The 18,248-nt window shown below is 45.6% G+C and overlaps 1 protein-coding gene across 1 annotated transcript in view; it reads right to left on the bottom strand.

Moving 5' to 3' along the window:
* Positions 1-16,495, bottom strand: part of KITLG (KIT ligand) — a 161,913-nt gene extending 145,418 nt beyond the window's left edge. Inside the window, exon 1 of the mRNA XM_033952639.1 lies at positions 16,072-16,495. Within this exon, the coding sequence (XP_033808530.1) occupies positions 16,072-16,086 (15 nt within the window). The 5' untranslated portion in view covers positions 16,087-16,495. The remainder of the gene's footprint in view (positions 1-16,071) is intronic.
* Positions 16,496-18,248: the final 1,753 nt, after the last annotated feature.

Here is an 18,248-nt window from a genome sequence, read left to right as displayed (position 1 = left end):
TGAAGACCCTGGGTGAGGAGGCGAGGCCGAACGGTAGCACCTTGTACTGATAGTGGTGGTGCAGTACCTGGAACCGCAGGTAGCGGCGAGAACTCTGATTGATGGAGATGTGAGTGTAGGCCTCTTTGAGGTCCAGGGAACATAGCCAGTCGTGTTGAGAGAGGAGGGGGTAAAGCGTGGCAAGGGAGAGCATTCTGAACTTCTCCTTGACCAGACACTTGTTGAGGTTCCTGAGATCGAGAATGGGACGGAGGTCTCCCGTCTTTTTGGGAACCAGGAAGTAGCGGGAGTAGAATCCCTGGCCCCTTTGATCTGGAGGTACTTCTTCGATGGCATTGAGAAGGAGAAGGGATTGAACTTCCCTCAGGAGGAGGGGGGTTTGAGATGAGTGTGAAGCAGACTCTACGGGAAGGTTGTCTGGTGGAAGAGTCTGGAAGTTGAGAGAGTAGCCGTGGCGGATGATGTTGAGGACCCACTGGTCCGACGTGATGACTTCCCAACGGCTGGAGAAAATGGTGAGACGACCCCCGATAGGCTGTGGAAGAGGCAGTGAGGGAGGATGACTGGCTATGCCCTGGAGAGAAGAGTCAAAAGGGCTGAGACTGTTTAGCAGGCTGAGGCGGCTTAGAGGGTTGAGTGGCCCGAGATCGAGCCTGGGCATGGTGCTGCTGTTGACGAGGTCGCCGAGATTGTTGGGGAGGCGGATTGAGTGGCCTGGCTGAGAACCTCCGCTGGTAAGATGATTGAGGCCGATAGGGTCGAGCAGGCGGAGCCTTCTTTTTTGGCTTGATCAAGGTGTCCCACCTGGTCTCATGGGCCGAGAGTTTCTGGGTGGTGGAATCCAGGGACTCTCCAAAGAGTTCATCCCCGAGAGAGGGGGCGTTGGCCAAACGATCCTGGTGGTTGATGTCCAGGTCGGAGACTCTGAGCCAGGCTAGTCGACGCATGGCTACAGCCATGGCAGAGGCCCGAGAGGTGAGCTCGAAGGAGTCGTATATTGAGCGGACCATGTATTTTCGCATCTGGAGAAGACTAGAGATGTGTTGTTGGAATAGCGGGACCTTGCGCTCAGGAAGGTACTTCTGAAGGGCAGACAGTTGTTGGACCAAGTGTTTTAGGTAGAAAGAAAAATGGAAGGAGTAGTTGTTTGCCCTGTTGGCCAGCATGGCATTTTGGTAAAGCCTCTTGCCAAATTTGTCCATGGTCTTACCTTCTCTGCCAGGAGGGGTAGAGGCATAGACACTGGAGCCCTGAGTCTTTTTCAAAGTGGATTCCACTAAAAGGGACTCATGGGGCAATTGAGATTTGTCAAATCCAGGTATAGGGATGACCCGGTAAAGGTTGTCCAGCTTACGGGGGGCTCCCGGTACCGTGAGGGGAGATTCCAAGTTCTTGTAGAACGTTTCCCGTAGGATGTCATGTACGGGAAGCTTGAGGAACTCCTTAGGAGGTTGCTCAAAGTCTAAAGCCTCTAGAAAGGCTTGAGACTTTTTCGAGTCAGATTCTAGTGGAAGGGACAGGGCAGCAGACATTTCTCTCAGAAATTTAGTGAATGAGGACTGCTCTGGTTTAGAGGTGGCATCGGGTGCCGATGGTTCCTCATCAGATGAGGAGGGATCCTCCTCGGTACCGAGGGGAGTCTCCTCCCACAAATCAGGGTCTCTGACCTCTGGTGCATGTCGAGACACCGGGGTGGAGGGCGCGGTGTGGCGAGTCTTGGACAAAGACTTACCAGAGCGCACTGAAACGGTACCAGGGGAGGACGATCGGCGTCGTTCTCGGTCCCGAGAAGAATGCCGTACCGCCTGGTGCCGAGGAGGATCCACATTGGTCTGAGAATGAACCACCGGATCGGCGTGAAGGTGTTGAGCCGAAAGGATCGGCATAGAGGTGTTTACCGGTACCGAAGGAGTGGACACCGGGGGCTCGGTGCGGGGCTCGGGCCGGTCTGGTACCGGAAGGAGCGGTGCCAGGATAGAGGGTAACAGTTGTTCAAGTTGTTTCTTCAACTGTTCCTGAAGCTGAGCTTTTAGAATGACCGAGATACGGTCATCTAGGGGTGGCATCGGAACCGCTTTCTTTTTCTTCGGTTCCTTGGATGCCGCTCCACGCCCCGGCGATGAGGAGGCCGATGACGAGGCACTCACCGATATCGGGGCGGAGCGTTTGCGGGACCGGTGCGATGCCGGTAGGGACGGTGTCGCCACCGTAGCTGGAGGGCGCTCGAGGGAAGAGGAAGGCTTCTTAGCCGGCTTACCTGGCGCCAGCGGCGCCGATGCGGGGTCGGTCGGTGTCGAGGTCGACGGTGCCGATTTTGGAGGTACCGCCGTTGAAGGTGAGGAGTCCATCGCCGACTCGGTGCCGAAGAGAAGAGTTTGTTGGATTCTTCGGTTTTTAAGTGTTCGTTTTTGCAGAGTGGCACAGCGGGTGCAGGAGTCTGCCCGATGCTCCGGACCCAGACACTGCAAACACCAATTGTGTGGGTCAGAAACGGAGATCGGGCGTGCACACCGCTGGCACTTCTTAAAACCGACCTGCGGGGGCATGAAGGGGAAGATAGCCTCCGCAAAATCGAAGTCCGAGGCCTGTATAATGGCAACAGGCCCCGCCGGGGCAAAAACGAAAGGAAAAGGAAAAAATGAAAGTTTTTTTTTTTTTTTTTTTTGCAAATCAAAGAAAAAATAAACCCGAAGGTAAGAAGAGAAAAAATTGGGAAAAAAACGCGAGCGGGAAGGCGAAAAAGTGATTTCAACGGCCGTTGAAAAAATACACGCGTCTTCTTCGCTCCGCGGAAACGAAGAAACTGGGGACCACGCACTCCTCCGTCGGGCGGGAAGGCACTCGCGCACGCGCGGTGCGGCCAACTAGAAACTTCTAGTTAAAAAGGTCCGTACCGAGGGCTCCGTCGGTGACGTCACCCATGTGTTAAGAATATGCTGCCTGCTTGTCCTGGGATAATGAGAGCACGGAAGGAGTAGAGGTATGAAGAGGAGGGTGTGGAAACAAGAAACACAGAACTCATATAGCAATCTTCCTGTCTTTGCACAGGACACTGGGTCAGAGCATCTAACATTCCTTGTTCACATTGTAAGAGAGGGGAGGAGCTTGGAAAAAAGCAGCACTGTACATGCACAAAATAGCTCAGGCATTAATTTTCGAAGCACAGTAAACTTTTTCCATGCACGTTTTTAAAAAAATACTATATGTCCAATTTTTTTGTAATGGTTTCATGTCCTGCTTATCCTTATCATGGTAAATACCATTTAAAATGCAATTTGGATTGGACTGATTAATTTGACATACAAATCATTGATAACCAGGTATTAAGCAGTTTACAATATAAACAAGTCACAAGAAAAAAAAATATTAAATCAGTAAAAGACAAATACAAAACCAAAAGCTTCTAACAAACAAATAAAAACCAGTTTACAACTGGAGATCATAAATCAAGCAGCCCTTAAAATAGCAATTACATAAAATACTGCTGAAATAAGATAGATCTAATCATCTTACAAAGAGTTAAATAAGAGCAATTGCCATGAAAGCTGCTTAATAATGAATTCCAAAGAGCTGGACCAGATAAGAGAAAGCCCTGTTTCTTGTAGATGACAATTTAATTAATTTTAAGCCTGAAGTCCAAACAGATCCCATTGCAAGGAACACAAAGGTTTGGCTGGTAGATATCTTGACAATGTATTTGACAGATATTCAGGTTGACAAATGTTACATGCGTTGGGGGAAAGTGTAGCACAGTGGTTAAAGGGGGGGGGGGGGGGGGAAGAGTGTGATGCAGTGGTTAAAGCTACAGCCTCAGCAGCACCCTGGAGGTTGTGCGTTCAAACCCATACTGTTCCCTGTAAGCCTGGGCAAGTTACTTAATCCTCCCATTGTCCCAGACACAATAGATGTGAACCCACCAGGGCAGACAGGGGAAAAATGCTTGAGTAGCTGAATAAATTTATGTAAATCATTTCTGAGCTCCCCTGGGAGAATGATAAAGATAAATAAATAAATGCAAAACACAAGGTCATTTGAACTGCATTGTTTGTGAAAACCAGAAATGGAAGTGTGATTTCAAATCGGTAACCTCCAATCTAAAATGTCTTATAATTGTTAATTCCAAATGCCCTCCTCTTTTCTATTCTGTTTCTAAAGGCATAAATATTTTCAGAGCAGCACACTGAGGATTATGTTATGCATTTAAGGAAAAAGTGCTTTTGACCTCATGTTCTGAGCCAACAGTAAAATCTGTGAAAAGGTTAAAGGAACAGAGTCAAGTTATACACCTTAATGAGTACAACTGCACGCTAAGAACTTTGCTATAATTAAGATAAATTACCTTTAAAAAAAAAAAAAAATATTCTCTTCAAGAAAACACAGCCTTTTGTTTTCGGGATACGGAAAACATCGCCTCATGGAAACTTTTTATATAAAAGGAGGGTAATGTAGCTTGACCTTGTGTCATTCTCCTGCCTGAAGCACTTCTTAAGTTGCAGTGGACTAAATCTGAACTCTAGGGCAGCGGCTCAGCAACAGAGGAAAAAAGGCTTCTTGGAGAGACGATTTAGAACAGGGGTGTCCAACCTGCGGCCCCGTGAAGGATTTTGTGTGGCCCCGGTCGAGGGCGATGCAGTGTTTTCCTCTGCTGCCCCCGGGTGTTTACCATCTTGCCGGCTCCCTCCTCTGTCTTGCTGAAATGTTTGCGCATTTGTGTGGCCCCAGAAACATTTTTTTCAACCAATGCGGCCCAGGGAAGCCAAAAGGTTGGACACCCCTGGTTTAGAACATTACAGATCGTCAAGAGCACAAAGGAACACCACCATTACTTTGCTAAATATCGAAAATTTCACCAAGGCCAATAGTTTCTTCATTCAGGACCTACATTTGCTCACATTGCTACCTCAAGGCAGGCAATCCCCATCTGGGACCCAATCAGCTCTTAGAAATGGTACAATATACTTTGCAAAAAACAAGGGAAACTGCAGAGACACGTACAATGATGCTGGCTAAATTTATTTGTATAAACTAATTGAGTGCGGTTAATAATTCCACCTTAAAAACAAACCTAGGGACCCGACACGGTCCGTGTTTCGGTTAACACGCCTTCATCAGGGGTCCCAGGTCGATAAGGGATCAAGTAAAACTTCAAATAAGAAAACAGTAAAAAAAAAAAAAAAAAAACCCAACCCCGTAGCCTATGAAAGAGCAAACATCAAAGAACAATCCGTGTGTGAACTCCAGTGTATACTTTGCTCCATAAAATCCTTTACAGGGGTAATTAGCAAACACTAAAGAAACAACCTCCTATATATATGTGGGGAGTGTGTGGCACAGGGGTTAGAGCTACAGCCTCAACAACCTGATGCTATGGGTTCAAATCCCTCATTGCTCCTTGGGACCCTGGGCAAATCACTTAATTGCCCCAGGTGCACTAGATAAAGAGTTTGAACCCACCGGGACAGATAGGGAAATATGATAAAGTACCTGAATGTAAAACCACTTAGGATATAAGTGGTAAATAAATAAAATATATATACCACACTAACCCCCTCATCTACTAAACTGCGCTGAATGGCCCACGCTGCTCCTGACACTCAGAGTTCTTATGAGCTTCAGGAGATGCGCGGGTCATTCAGAGCGGCTCCCGGCACTAAAACCACTAGCGCAGTTTAGTAGAAGCCTTAAATTTTTTTTTTTTAAAAGGAGCCCTTTTTCATATTTGAGGATTTTCATCCAGACGCTGTGCATGAGCTTTCAAACAGTTCCTGAAGCAGATTTTCGAAACGAGTTGCTCGTTGGACTTATTAACGACAAGCCAACATTCAGATAAGTTCTTTGGCGTAAATAACGGACACTAGCAGACACTGAGCATTTACGTTCCCGTTTGAACGGCCAGTTTTTGTAGGGCTACTTTCATAGAGAATGGCCACAGAGCAAAATCAAGGAGAAAATAGACACATTAGTTTTGTATTTTGGTTTTGTTTTATTGACACGTAATTTTCATGAGAAAAAAAAAGGGGGGGGGGCATGAAATAGGGAGAGAACGTTTATGAGATAAATGCAGCATTTGCTTATCGGGGATTTTTTTTCCCTGTATGCAGTTGTCCGAGCAGTGGGGTACTGCTGAAATTACTGAAGTTCTCTCCTTCACTAAAAATTATTTATTTATATCATACTAAGAAATATTTATTTATACAATATTTAATGAGTTTTTGCACCACGGATGCGTTTCAGTTTTTTATGCAAAGGATTCTGGGTACAGCTGGAGGACGCATGGGTATTTTTATGAACCGTCTTTAGTCCACGTGATAATGGAATGACACTGCACTTTGGAAAAGGCCGACTACGGGTCTCGGCTATCTGCTGGGAGCACTGGTGCAGCATGACTCGGCAAAAAAACAATTTCTGAATTCAGTCGTACAACCGCAGGAAAATAGCATGATGCCATCTTTTGACACAGCTGGCAAATGAGGGAGTCATAGCACTCAAGCCGAGGTAACCTTTGTTTCCACACGAGGCTCAATGCAGATTGCTATGTTTGAAACAGAAGCAAAGCCTGGTCTCATCAACTCTTCTGTGGCCCCAAGGCTCCCTCTTTAATCTTATTCTTAAGTCTTCTTCCCTCACTGCACCGTCTATTACTTATTTTCACATTTATCTGCATTAGGAGATCTGTATATTTGATTAGGGCCTTGCCACCAATTTCTTTATCCACTCCAGCTCTTCATGCTATCCTTATGCCCTAAAGAACAAGGTCTTCAGAAACGTTCACAATTTTCCTTCATTAGGAAACAGCAAGGCTGGCTCTATCGTGAAAGTTTCCAAAAACTCCTGACAGCATTCTCTCCTCTCTACTTTCAATTGAACAGCCTTAACGGATTGTTTTACAACATTTAAAAAAAAAAAAAAAAGACTTGTTTCACTGCAGAAAGCATCCGCCAGCAGACACAGAAGTGCAAGGTTCAGAACCTTTTACCAGACCCAGCCAGTGAACTGGTTTAACGACATTCCACGATCTCTAAATGATCTAGAAAGACAATGCAACAAAATCCAAATAGCGCCAAAAGGTTCCACAGAGGAAACAAAACGATTATAGAATAAAAAGATCGAATGTACCAGTTTTGTAGTTTAATAAAGCGTCCAAAAAACTTAACAATAATCTTAAAAACAAATCCACAAAGGGCGTATACAGTCACAAGTGGCCCACAAGATAAAAACCAAATACTGTATAAAATACAAATGACCCAATATGGGTCGTGTTTCGGCAAAATGAAAATGCCTTCCTCAGGGGTCTTATGAGGTCCTTGGCTGTCTTAAACACCTGCCTGCATTAGAAGTTTGTGTGCTGTGCAGTTTCTTTGTAACCTACTTGTATTTTTTTGGTAACTTTTATGTTTTTATATTTTAAGACAGACAAGGACCCTATAAAACCCCTGAGGAAGGCATTTTTGTTTTGCTGAAACACAGCCATGTTGGGTCATTTTTATTGTATACATTATTTGGTTTCTATCCTGTAGATCACTCACTTGTGTTGTTTTTTTGTTTTTGTTTTTTTTGGGGTTTTTTGGGGGGGGGTTTAAGTTATTTGGATTAAACTACAAAATGGTACATCCGAACTTCTGTTGCTCTGATGGAAAGACATTGACCATTTGGTATTGCTTATGATGGTGTAGTATGCACTGAAGAGAAAACCCAAAAAGGCCTCGATGGCGACAGACGCACGGCACAATGGAGGAGTCGTGAGGATAAGATATCAATAATTCAGTCATGGGTACAAAGTTCAAAGTACACTTTATTGGTAGTAGCGCTGCGAAGACCTCGACACTGACAGTGCTTCAGAATCAATACCTTTGGCGCGAGTCTCGAGGGATGATTTCGCTATCGCATGACTAGCGCATTAAGCGCAGGTAAATGTCTGAAATGAGCCCAGCCAAAAACTGGTGTCCAAAGCAATGCTAGTGGTCATGAGTAAGGGAGAGCAAGTTTTTGGTTCTGCTTGATTCAAACATTTACCTGCGCAATAGAGAAATGATCCTTTGAGAACATAAGAACTGTTGCTGCTGGGTCAGACCAGTAGTCCATCGTGCCCAGCAGTCCACTCACGCGGCAGCCCTTAGGTCAAAGACCAGTGCCCTAACTGAGACTAGCCTTACCTGCGTACATTCTGGTTCACCAGGAACTTGTCTAACTTTGTCTCCGGAAGAGCGTTTCAGTTTTTTACCACTCTCTGGGTGAAGAAGAACTTCCTTACGTTTATACGGAATCTATCCCATTTCAACTTTAGAGAGTGCCCTCTCGTTCTCTCTATCTTGGAGAAGGTGAACAACCTATCTATCTACCAAGTCTATTCCCTTCATTATCTTGAACGTTTCGATCATGTCCCCTCTCAGTCTCCTATTTTCAAGGAAGAAGAGGCCCAGTTTCTCTAATCTCTCACTATACGACAACTCCTCCAGCTCCTTAACCATTTTAGTCGCTCTTCTCTGGACTCTTTCGAGTAGTACCGTGTCCTTCTTCATGTACGGTGACAAAGGTATTGATTCCGAAACACTGTCAGTGTCGAGTTGTCAAGTCTTTGCAGTGCCACTACCAATAAAGTGTACTCCTAACTGTATATCCATGGCTGAATTATTGACATCTCATCCTCACGGTGCAGGATGTAAGCCAGACACTTTTCACTCTCCAAGAGGCCTTATAACCGTTTCTCTCTTTTAAGCCATGATAGTTCTCATGGATAACAGTTAGGGTTGCTGGATATGAAGAGCCTAACAGTTTGAGCACAACATATAAAAAAATATATTCTGATTAATTTATCTAACTTTGAAAAATGTCCAGTGTGCATTAAGCAATTTTTAAAATGTCTGCACAAGCCTAGATACAATAGTTTTGAGTTTTGCAAGGCTCTAATTGGAAATGAAGGCTCATCTCATGTCACAAGGCCAGAGCGTACAAGATTTTACTACACACTTATGGTCAGTGTTCCGAAGCCCAAGAGATAAGTATAAGTAAGTTATTGTTTTACTTATGCAATTTTAAATATCTTTTTAATTTCTATTATTGTAAACCGACCAGATACTTGTGATGGTCGGTATATCAAGCTGTGAATAAACTTGAAACTTTATTGTGAGCTTCTATATCGCTACCAATGACTGGGGAGACAATTCAGAGCGGTTTGCATGAGCTTCGGTAAAAGGTGGTACAATACATGAGCTTCTGTGGAGGTGTTACAATTCAGTTACAAAGAGCTTCTGCGCGGTGTTACAATTCAGAGTTATTAATACCGGCTTAATTATGGCATAATCAATTATCCTACTTATGTCACAGGCACATCGATCATCCTATTTATATGTATATGTCCCTACCAAATCAATCGTCCTACCTAATGTATATTCACATCTAATATTAGGTTTCCTTTTGCAGCTAAGTACACAATATTTACACACCTCCTAAGGAGTCTGGCCTATTCAACTAAATATAATCTATATACATGTATCTGTATCGTGTTTTATGTTTATCTTTGAAGTATTATCTTCCTCAGAGTCTAGTTTTCTTGGCTTCAGCCCTTGGTCTATTTATATCCTATTGTGTTCTTCCTAACGAGTCCTTGATTTTTTTTTTTTTTTTGGGGGGGAGGGGGACTAGCCAACTGTCTCTTCTATGTTGTTTTATTGGCTAAAGTAGTTGTCCTTTAGGTATCAAAATCATCATGGATACGTGTCTCACTTGCATATACAGGATTTCTACTGTATCTCATTATTAAAAATATATGCTTTATATCAAATATACCCCCTCTTTAACTAACACGTATTCGCAGGTCTGTTAATCTCCTATCACAGCGACTACGGAGGGATAAGTGTACTTTTATTTCTATGGCTTTATTAACAGCTTTTATCACGAAGACACCCAAAGTGGTTTACAATACACTGAATACTCTTAAATATTTTCCCATTCTCTCCCGGCAGGCTCTAGTATCTAGGGCAATGAAGAGTTAAGGTGACCTGCCCAGAGTCACAGGCAGAAGGCTGGGATCAAACTCACAACCTCAGGAGGAAATATATATACAGTGGTACCTTGGATTACGAGCATAATCCGTTCCAAGAGCATGCTCGTAATCCAAAATGCTCGTTTATCAAAGCGAGTTTCCCCATAGGAAATAATGGAAACTCGCTTTGAACTCTCAGGCCTTGAGCATGCGCACATGCTCAAGGCCCAGCACAGGAGGCAGATCTTCGGGCACCGGTAGGTCATGCCGGTGCCGGTGCGGAGGCTACACTGAAATAAGAAGAGGGTTCGGATGGGTTGGGGGACCTCAGGTCGCGGCGGGGGGGGGGGCGGGTGCCCAATGGCGGCGGGGGGGGGGGGGGGGTGCCGGTTAGCGGGGGGAGCGCTCGCAAATCGAGGCGCGCTCGGTTTCCGAGGCCCCGATTTTGCAAATGTTTTGCTCGTCTTGCACTCGTAAACAGAGGTACCACTGTACAGCGATTCCTTGGAATCCGAACTTAATCCATTCCAGAACCCCGCTCTAGTTTCAAAACATTCAAATTCCAAGACAATTTTTCCCATTGAAAATAATAGAAACGGGATTAATCCGTTCCTCGGTCCCACAAACACAGATTTTCAAATAATTTTAACACTAAATACACTGGATTTTTTTTTGTAATTCAGAACACTCTCAAATACTGTACAGTAAAAGAAAGATAAAATGAACCTTGACAATGAATGAGTCCAAAGCTCCAGCCACCATCCAGCATCTTTCATTCATAAACTCGCCCCCTTCTGCGTATTATCGCACCTGACGCTACTTCTTCCCTTTTTAGTGGCCGCCCCCACAACTCGCCTCCTCCTGCATGTGCACGCACCCGACGCATCTCCTGTTTACAGCAGAAGTGAACGTGGCTGAGAAAGAAGTTAGAGGGGGCGGGGCGCCGGGGGCGGCTGACTTCAGACATGAGCATGAAAGTAGGATGGAAGAAGGAGTTTGAGTGAGTGGTACCGTATCGTGGAAGTAGGGGGAGATAACGCCGGGCTGGGGAGGGTGGTAGAGATGGCAGGGATCACAGGGGAGGGACCGGGACCGGTCCCCGAATGCATGTGAAGAGGGGTGCTTGGCAAGTTAAATTTTTCAGTCTTTTTTTCCTCATTGTCCAGGGCGTGCGTTCGGATTCCAAAGCAGCGTTCTGATTCCGGGGCAAAATTTGCTCTACAAATTAGTTCAGATTCCAAGTAGTTCGAGTTATGGGGCGTTCGGATTCCAAGGTACCACTGTATGTATGTATATATATATATATATTTTTTTTTTACTCCAAGAATCGTTAAGGTTTGGAACTTGTTGCAAGAGAAGATGGTTACAGTGGTTAACGTAGCTGGGTTTAACTCTTTAATTGGCAGATGGTGAAACTGCTGCTTTATGTAACCTGATGTTCAACGAGAATACCATTGCCAAGTAACAGGCATTTGGAGATGCAGATCTCCTATAAGAGCCATAGAAGACACATGTTGCTTCTGAGCAACAATGCCAAATAAAGGGTTAAAAAAAAAGTTTGGATAAGTTTCTGGAGGAAAAGTAGTTTGCTATTGAGACACTGCTTGCCAGGGATCAGTAGCATGGAATGTTGCTATTTGGGTTTCTGCTAGGTACTGTAACCTGGATTAGCCACTGTTGGAAACAGTAGACTGGGCCAGATGCACCATTGGTCTGACCTAGTATGGTTATTCTCATGTGAGCTAAGTATAGGACAGTCAAGTTATTGTGACATCACTGACGAGGATGGCTTTGAGGCATTGGTGGAATGAGGCATTATGACATCACAATCTCAATTCTGGAATGTTGCTACTCTTTGGGTTTCTGCCAAGCATTTGTGATCTGGTTTGCCCACTGTTGGAAACAGGATACCGGGCTAGATGCACCACTGGCCTGACCCACTATGGCTGTTCTTATATTCTTAACGTGCGAATTAGTGCTCACAAACCATAATGCAACTGCAATAGCTGTTAGTGAGCGTCTGCCTTAATTGCGGCTGTAACTGACTTTCTAAGACTCACAAATGGACACCAAAGATAAAACACTGCAAACTTTCCAAAACATGCACTGGCCTTTATTAACAGGCTAAAATACATTTTGGGGATGTTATTGATGAAATCAAACAGGCTACATGGACATATTCCTGACAGAGATGTGAAACGCAATTATCTAATCAGAAATCGCACTTATCCAGTGCAGGTTCAAGGCGATGTACGGATCCATGGTGAGACCCCATCTGGAATACTGTGTACAATTCTGGAGGGCGCATTATCAAAAAGATGTGCGGAGAATTGAGTCGGTTCAGCGAATGGCCACCAGGATGGTCTCAGGACTCAAGGATCTCCCGTATGAGGAATGACTGGGTAAGTTGCAGCTGTACTCACTCGAGGAACGCAGAGAGAGGGGAGACATGATTGAGACGTTCAAATATGTCACAGGCCGTAACGAGGTGGAAGAGGATCTCTTTTTCCTTAAAGGACCCACGGCAACAAGAGGGCATCCGTTGAAAATCAGGGGTGGAAAATTTAATGGCGACACCAGAAAATATTTCTTCACCGAAAGGGTGGTTGATCGCTGGAATAATCTTCCACAACAGGTAATTGAGGCCAGCAGCGTGCCAGATTTTAAGAAAAGATGGGATTGGCATGTGGGATCTCTTTTCTTGGAGGTAGTTAGGGGCAGTGCTCCCTCTAAGCGGGCGGGTGGTGTGAGCAAAATTTTTTCCCCGTGCGCTAAAAATATCGGGCGCCAGCGCCAACTCGCCCGATTCTCCTCTCGCCGCGGCCTGCCATCTCCGTACGCCGTGCGCTGTGACGTGACATTGTGCGCTGCGAGGCAATATTTTGTGCGCCAGCGCACGCCAGCGCAGCTTAGAGGGAACACTGGTTAGGGGGTGGGCCATTAGTGTGGGCAGACTAGATGGGCCTTGGCCCTTTTCTGTCAACATGTTCTATTTTCTATGTTTCTACAAGGCAAAAGGCCCATGTAGGGAAGGTTACATTACATTGTCATAATGTTACAATACATTGTCGTGTAATGGTTACATTGTTGCTAGAGAATGTGTAATGTGAAAATTAAATCATATTATACTGGAGAAAGTCTTTTTTTTAATTTTTTTTTTTTTACAATTTCAACATTTCTAACTGTGGGCCGGATATTCCCTAAAATCAGTTTCTTTTTGCTTTTCTTATTATAAAAGTACATTTCCCCCCCCTCCCCACCCCCACTACTGTTAATAGTGTGGCAGGAATGCAGTGCTGCTTTGACTTTTCCAAAAGTGGAACTATGAAGGTCATTTGACAACTGTCGATGAATGTAGCTTTTCAGCACGAATTAAAAAAACTTAACGCGCCAATGATGCCACAGGCTTTTTAGGACTGGCAGCGACTCCAAGCATCAGAGCCTTTGCCCAATTATTTCAGTCAGGAAGCAATTTCCAAACAGGCAGGTACTTTTGTTGTAAAGATTTGCAGCTGGGTTTGGTGGGTTTTTTTTTTTGTTGTTGTTTAGTTTTGTTAAATTAGCACAAGTATACACCTGGTAAAAGTGTTTTTCAGACAGGCCAGCTCTAAATGGCTTTAAAAATCACCTCTTTTTACAGCAGCCAAAGGCCACCTACCTTCTAGATATGAGCAGACAAAATATTTAAAGTCAATAACTGCATATTATTTACACACAGTGCACTCTCTTTCCTGATAATACATGCATGCACAAACCATACATGCATGTATGTGCTATCAGGAAGGAATATGCAATATGTGCATATGGCATGCACTGTAAGAATAAAGTGTCCACTATGTACAATACTGCATACTCTTTTCAGCAAATGGCATGCGTTACAAATGACAGCTGTCCTGCAGGTATACTGCAGCTTTAAATAAAGGATAACTGGCGGGGTGGGGGGGGGGACAGGGGGGGGAAATACAGATAATCATCCAAATGAGATTCACAAGAAAACCACAGCATTTTCAGGCAGATTAATTCTCCAAGGGTTGAATTCCTTCCTTGCTTTAAAACCATTGTTAACCCTTTCTCTTCCAGGGATCCGAATCGGCAGCCTTGCAACACTGACCAAAAGAGAAAGGATGTGATCTGGTAAAGTGCGCATCCCCAGACCCAAACCTGTATTATTTCTGAAATAAATAACATCACAGCCTTCATGGTAAGTTCTGGCAACCTAAGGAAAATGGGGACGGGTCAAAAGTGCGCGAGGACAAAGGCGCACCAACAACCCAGCGCAGACAACTGAGCGCAGGGCTTGATCGCGCCAAAGAAACCCCATATTTCAAAGGGTTTTGATGGGGTGGGGGATCCCCCCCACTCTACTTAATAGGGATCGCGCTGCCTCACGCTGCCATGTTGGGGGGGGGGGTGTAACCCCCACATTATACTGAAAACCTTTTCCCTAAAAAACATAACCTTTTCCCTAAAAAACAGGGAAAAAGTTAAGTTTCCAGTATAATGAGGGGGGTTACAACCCCCCAAACGCCAGCATCCTGGCAGTGGTTCTCAAGTCAAGACTTCCTTGTTTTTAGCAAGTGGGTGCCAAGAGCTGGTTGCATGCTTGCATAAGCTATAATGTTTCTGCCTCCAAGAAAGCAGTGTTTCTCAAGTCGGTCCTGGAGTGCCCCCTTGCCAGTCAGGTTTTCCAGGCTATCCACAAGAAATATGCATGAAAAAAAACCCCTGCATATAATGGAGGCCATGCATGCACCCAATCTTGTGCCTATTCATTGTGGATATCCCGAAAACCTGACTGGCAAGGGGGCATTCCTGGACCGACTCGAGCAACACTGCTTTCTTGGATGCAGAAACATTACAGCTCTTGCATGCAGCCAGCTCTTGGCACCCACATGCCAAGAACAAGGAAGCTATACACTTTCTAATATTTCAACATTTAACGTTACTGCAGAATGCCTTCTTGGATATCACAGCCAACTTTTTTTTTTTTTTTTATATGGCAAAGGTTACCTCCCCCTGGACAGTGAAAAGAGTTTGTTCAATACTGGTGGTGCCCAAGTACCCAGCTCAACCCCAGACGCCAAGCAGGAAGGAAGACGTCGCAACCGGGCTATCGTGGGTGGGGTGCAGTGGTTAGAGTTGCAGCCCTGGCACCCTGAGGTCGTGGGTTCAAATCCCGCACCGCTCCTTGTGACCCTGGGCAAGTCACTTAACCCCCATTGCCCCAGCTACATTAGATAAGAGTGGGAGCCCACTGGGACAGTTAGGGAATAATGTTTTGAGTACCTGAATAATTAGTAATCCACGCAGAACTGTAGGATATGCGGAATATAAATGATAAAAAAAATTAATTAAGTATCCTCAACATTTCAGCAGCAAACTCATGACGACACCTGCCTGCGATCTTTTTGATTGCAAATAGTTTATTCCCCCCCCCCCCTTATGGATTTCTTCCCTTCTACTTCAGCCTGCATTGATTTTTTTCTTCTTCTCAATAAAATGACATCTAAAGAAAGCAGTCAGGAAACCCTTCAACAAGACCCAGTAGGACTAGGTCACTAGGAGACGATCTCTATTTATATTGCTCCCTGGCATCTCCTTAATTTCTGTGCCAGCAGCCCTTCTGTTTTTTCCCTTGCAGGAGCTGCAAGACCACTGGCATAACAGACGGGATTACAACCGATAAAAAAGGTTAAGTAACCCCCCCCCCCCACCACCACCCCCAGTTATTTGTCAGTGAATGATTGCTGAACAAGTGAAGTGGGAACCTTGAACCCCCCAGTTCTGGAAATCAGTTCCATGATCTGCTGCAATCAGGTAATAAAAAAGGCCACCTCTGAGCTCTCTAGACCTTGCAGCATTTTTATTGCATGACCTGTGTGCTATAACCGGCTTATAGCACCTTCCTTTTTTTTTTCCTGGAGCACTGAAATCAATTAAGCTTTCTAAAGCGCGCATTAGCGAGCGTGCAACCATTAATTGCAAACGCTTCCCGGGTCCGGCAAGAGCCCTGGAAACCGCAAAGGCTTTCCAGGCACGTCCCTGTGCGGTGAATCGCCCCAGCAGGGCAGGATTTCCCAGCTACTCACTTTTGTCTTCTTCATAAGGAAAGGCAAGAGCTCTCCGGTGCAGGCAGCGTGTTTAAAATCCGTCTAGACGTCTCGGAGCCGCAGCATATTGGAGCTTGTGCGTGCATTGGAGTCCCCGGGGCACTCTCCTGCCCGCCCTCTCATCTTCTGCGCGGCGATCGGGGACTAGCCGGATTTTTATACGGACTCTTCTTTCCTCTAGCGGCCGGGCGCTTAGACACGCCTCCTCGTGTCGGCTGAAGGCGTCAGCCTAGGCGAGCTGCCGCATCCTCCCTCCGGCGGGGGAAGCGAGGAACCTGCTCCGTACCGGAGGAGACGAGTTCCAGGGCCGGATCAGGTGCGCCTCCGAAACCTGCTGGAGTCAGCACGTGGCGAGCGAGAAATAATGCACACCTTCCCGTTCCTTAATCCCTCGTCCCCTCCCCGCAAAGCAGCCCTATAGCCCGACTTGAGTTTTCTTACATTTCAGATTCTGTACAGCAAGTGGTTGCAGCCTTTCGGGAGGGCAATACCTAAGACCTCTAATTCCCCCTCCCCACAAAAAAAAAAACAACAGTCAAAAATACCAAAATGCAGGACAGAAGTTTAGAGTGTTAGTAGGGGGTGTCAATTGTTTTAACATTTCTAAATAGCTCTCTGAAGCTATAAAAATCGCCTTAATTCTTACAGCTGAAAAATAGCTGTAGAAAGCAGGAATTTCAGGGCTAGCCCAACCATTAGGCAAGATTAGGCAGTCGCCTAGGGCAGTAGTTCAGAGGGGGGGGGGAGGGGGAGGTGCAAAGCAAACAGCAGCTGCATCGAAGCAAAACAATACCTTGGAACAGCCATCAATGCATATTTTAATCAGTAGGAAAAGTGGGTACATTTGTTGTTGTTTTTTTAATTTATGCAAGAACTTTTTTTTTTTTAAACAGCACCAAGAAAGCAAAGCAAACTGTCAGGACTATGCATGAGATAGATTTGCATATAATGGATCCTGGCTATATGCAAATTGATTCATGCGTAGTCATTGTGCAGATCCCAAAAACCTGACTGGCAAGGTGAGAGCTGAGAAGCACCGAAGAAGGATAAAATTGTTCAAACAGCATCAACAAGCTCTTCATATTTCTTTTAAAATTAATATTTTACCCCCTTTTTAAATTTAAAGACACCTCCAAGCACATTTATTTCATTCCTTTTCTATCCCGTCCTCCCCAAAGAGCACAGGATGGGTTAACACAGTGTTCTTCAACCACCGGTCCACAGAAATTTCCTGCCGGTCCACAGGGCCAGCATGTGCATCAGGCCCAAAACTGTGTTCTTCAACTGCCGGTCCGCGGTGCGATCGATGCGTTGTTAATAAGATTATATTGTGTGTATATATGAATGGAAAAAAATAGTGTTACAATTAGGACTATGGGGGGGGGCAGGGTCTGGGGTGGAGTTTGGGTAGAGATGGGCGGGGTCTGGCCCACGACTTAGCCCAGTGTTCTTCAACCACTGGTCTGCGGACCGATGCCGGTCCACAAAATAATTCTTTTATTTCTGCGTGTTCCGTTTTCTGTGCGCTGTAGGGCACCGCAGGTGGGAGTGCGCATGCACGTGAATCTCTCTTTCTCTCTTCAAGGCGGATGTCGGCCGTGGTGGCTGCAGGCCGCGGCGGCTGAGCATGGAGCCGGGCCGAAGTTTCTTTTTTAATTTCAACGACGCTGCAGCGGCTCCTCTCACGAGCCGCTCCTGTGTCGGAGAAGGCGGCGATCATGAGAGGAGCCGCCGGGAAGTTACACTGCTGGGGGCTCGGGCTGTTAGGTCCATGCAGGCTCCTCTTGTGGTAAATGGAGGGAGAGGGAATGTTGCGGCTGCTACACAGGGAAGTAGGGAAGGAGATAGGAAAAAAGACACAGGGGCAGGGAGAGAGAGAGACAGAAAGACAGACAGACAAAGGGAACCAGGGAGGGAGAGAGACAGAAAGAAAGACAGCGGGAGGAAGAGAGACAGAAAGAAAAAGACGGGGGTAGGGAGAGATAAAGAAAGAAATCAGACATATATTCTACCACCAGCGGGAGGAAGGGAGACAGAAAGAAAAGAAGAAAGACACAGGGACAGGGAGAGACACAGAAAGACAGACAGACAAAGGGGACCAGGGAGGGAGAGAGACAGAAAGAAAGACAGCGGGAGGAAGAGAGACAGAAAGAAAA

The sequence above is a fragment of the Geotrypetes seraphini genome, chromosome 7 (assembly GCF_902459505.1).
Source record: "Geotrypetes seraphini chromosome 7, aGeoSer1.1, whole genome shotgun sequence".
NCBI classification, from domain to species: domain Eukaryota; kingdom Metazoa; phylum Chordata; class Amphibia; order Gymnophiona; family Dermophiidae; genus Geotrypetes; species Geotrypetes seraphini.
Note: the sequence above shows the minus strand (reverse complement) of the source record. Positions and strands in the feature narration are given on the sequence as shown.